Source organism: Impatiens glandulifera, chromosome 8 (assembly GCF_907164915.1).
Source record: "Impatiens glandulifera chromosome 8, dImpGla2.1, whole genome shotgun sequence".
In the NCBI taxonomy this organism is placed as follows: Eukaryota; Viridiplantae; Streptophyta; class Magnoliopsida; order Ericales; family Balsaminaceae; genus Impatiens; species Impatiens glandulifera.
Window position 1 is genome coordinate 16,915,323 of NC_061869.1, and position 3,106 is coordinate 16,918,428.

Genomic DNA, 3,106 nt, shown 5'->3' on the forward strand with positions numbered 1-3,106 from the left:
CTACCCAAACTGAGAAGGAAGAGAAATCAAGACTAAATGGACAAGCAGTTCTTCAGACAGCTCTAACTTAAGGTCCTTAAGTCTTGAAGCAAGATGAGACATTTCCATAATGTACTCCCTAATATTCCCTTTGCCATTATACTTGAGTGAAACAAGCTTAGCTAAAAGCGTACTTGTTTCAGCCTTCTCGTTTTTCTCAAAACGCTTCTCAAGTGCATCTAGGAATGCTTTAGCATCATTGTCTTCCGACAAATTGCCCCGAAATGCTTCTGGAATAGCACGTTTCATGATCATTAAGCTTACACGATTCGAACGCTCCCACTTTTCCAGCTCTCTTTTATCATCAAGAGTACTTGATGCTGTAAGAGATGGGGGGCGTGCGACCCTAAGTGCAATGTCAAGATCCATGCACCCGAGAACAATCATAACGTTCTCTTTCCAGACTTTATAATTAGTTCCATTAAGCATAGGAACTGCATTAACATTACCTATGATACTTGAAATGTTAACTATAATAACAGAGAATATAAAATAATGTAAGCTCACAAAATAATGTGCATATATATTTAATAATAATGTAACTCATATTATTGTGCATCCATCAACAAGAAACCGGCACAACATCAACACCTAATCTTTTGACTAAAAGTGTTAACCTGTAATTGGCAACTTGGTCCAGTACATAAATATTGACAACAAGACCTGTCAAACAATGGATTTATCTTTGGACAAATTCAATGTTCACATGGCAACCTAATAATTGTCACATATTTTAATACTGCAACAATCCATGTCAATGTACAAACATCTACCTTCCTTTGGGCCGGTGAATATTCATACAATGTCATGTCTCATGCCCAACATATAAAACAAGACAATTACAGCAAGAGGCTAATTTTATAGCATGTTACTCAACTATCCTATTTTACAATGTAAGACGTCATAAAATTGCACGAAAGAGTTATAATTCACATATATGCTCAAACAATAGACAAACAAAATCATTTTAGATCGAATAGGGATAATCGCAAAAGGTTTAGTCAATTACAGACCAATCCTAACCCCATCGATCTAAAAAAAACAAAGAGGGGCTGCATCCAACATTGAAAATCACTCATTCATTGATTTTCACCCCCAAAATTGTTCAATTCATCATATAATGAATGATCAAACAATAATCCTTAACATGCATCAGATAATTTTGCGGAAATAGACACATGCAAAACAAACCCTAAAGTAATTCTGAAAAATTGATTCCAAAATAACCCTAATTGATTACTTGTAGTCTAACAAATCCATGCTCTGATACCAATTGTTAGATCCAATTCTAAAAACTAAGTGAATAAATCTTAGAATACAAACTAAAACATTAGAGGAAGAAACCTATCATCCATAATCTTTTAGTTGAAGACTACAGGCAAACTATTAGAGTGAGAAAAATACCTTGATCCATTATCCTCTGTCTATCACAGAAGATTGGGTGTTTTGATCTTCCAAACTCAGCAATCACCTTCTTCTCTCTCTATGGATCGATGGAGGCTCCAAGGATTGTAGGTGAGAGTGAATTGGGGACCATAACCCATTTTATATGCTTTATTTGATAATTTTATTTTGACCATCACAAAATATAAAATTATCCTAAGGTATCTACACATATATAAATTATCCATATTACTTTCAATATACTCCAAAATCCCTTAATCTTTATAAATCACTTAAAATTGATTTAGCTTAATAATAATAACATATATAACCTTTAGTCAAATAATTTAAATCCATTTTAGAATTATAAATCCATATAATTCTAACAACACACTCTAACAAAAGATGAGGAAAGTTGAGACGCACACTAACAAAATATAAGATTTAAAGACCATAACCATCATATCAAACCAGTTCTACAAACACATAATAAAAAAAGAAATATTCAATAACCAAAAGGTAGCACGGATTTTCTTCATTAAGATAGATTATTGATTATTTAAGTTTTTTGTAAAAATAAAAATTCTTAAGTTATCTGATAATTTTGTTTTTACCAAATGAGAATTTAGAATGTAAAGAACACATGACAATAACAAACACTAAGGCAGTGTGAAGCAAAATCTACACAAACAACTTTCATACAAAAATATTGAATTGATTTTACGTGACATCTATTTACGATAAACTCTAACACAAGAAAGAGACGATTAATCCGTTTTAAAGAATATGTGTTTAACATATGTTTCAAATCAACCTCTTACATAACTAATTTTATTTTTTATATATTATAGTTTTTTTAACATAGTGTTTACATATATTTCTCGTAGTTTGAAGACAAAAATAATTTAAAAATATAAGGCAAAGTAAAAAAATAATTTACTCAAACAACTCTAATACAAAAATCATTGATTGATTTCACCCTAAGATAGTTTGAAGAAAAGGATTCAAACAAGAAAGTAAATAATACAATATTTAAACAACTTAATAAGTTTACTAAATATAATTAAGTAAGAATATATATTTTTAAATAAAAACAACAATCCATCTTCCTATTACTCTTGAGCTATGTTATTGTAAAAATTGTTTTCTCATTCAAAATGTATCGGTCGGACCAAACATTGAGCTAGTCGTCAAACCAGGTTGAGTTGATTAAAAAAACTGAAATGAATCAACCTAGTTAAATCTGGGCAACCCACTGGTTGGACCAGAAATCCGGTAACCCGGGTTAATCCAACGGGTTTATCATATTTAAAAAAAATAAAATCACTTATTTTCTTTCTCACTTATCACTTTCTTAGTTCCTCTTTCTCTGTTTTTTTGTTCCCATTTGTTTTACCTATTTCTAGTTCTATATGGGTAATTATCGACTAGTTCTAGACACTAAGAATGACAAACTCTTTCATTCACCTCAAGCTCCGCTTTCTACCTTAACCAGCTGATTCCGATTTTACCAGACTAAAAAATGATTTAAGGTGGCATTATTGTAAGTCATAACTTAAACCTAGTTTCTTCTCTAGATAAAAACATAGTTATTCAAAAATCGGAAGTTGTAGTATGATTTCAAGCCTTGTCCCTCACATAATCTAGTTAAGTCTCTTTTATTTAAACTTCTTTTAAGTTATTA

General features: G+C 30.9%; 1 protein-coding gene across 1 annotated transcript; it reads right to left on the reverse strand.

Annotated features, from left to right (window-relative positions):
* On the reverse strand, nucleotides 1–426 carry LOC124913107. The gene has a single exon (XM_047453728.1). It carries the CDS (start codon nucleotides 424–426, stop codon nucleotides 1–3), a length of 426 nt encoding a protein of 141 aa, XP_047309684.1.
* Nucleotides 427–3,106: the final 2,680 nt, after the last annotated feature.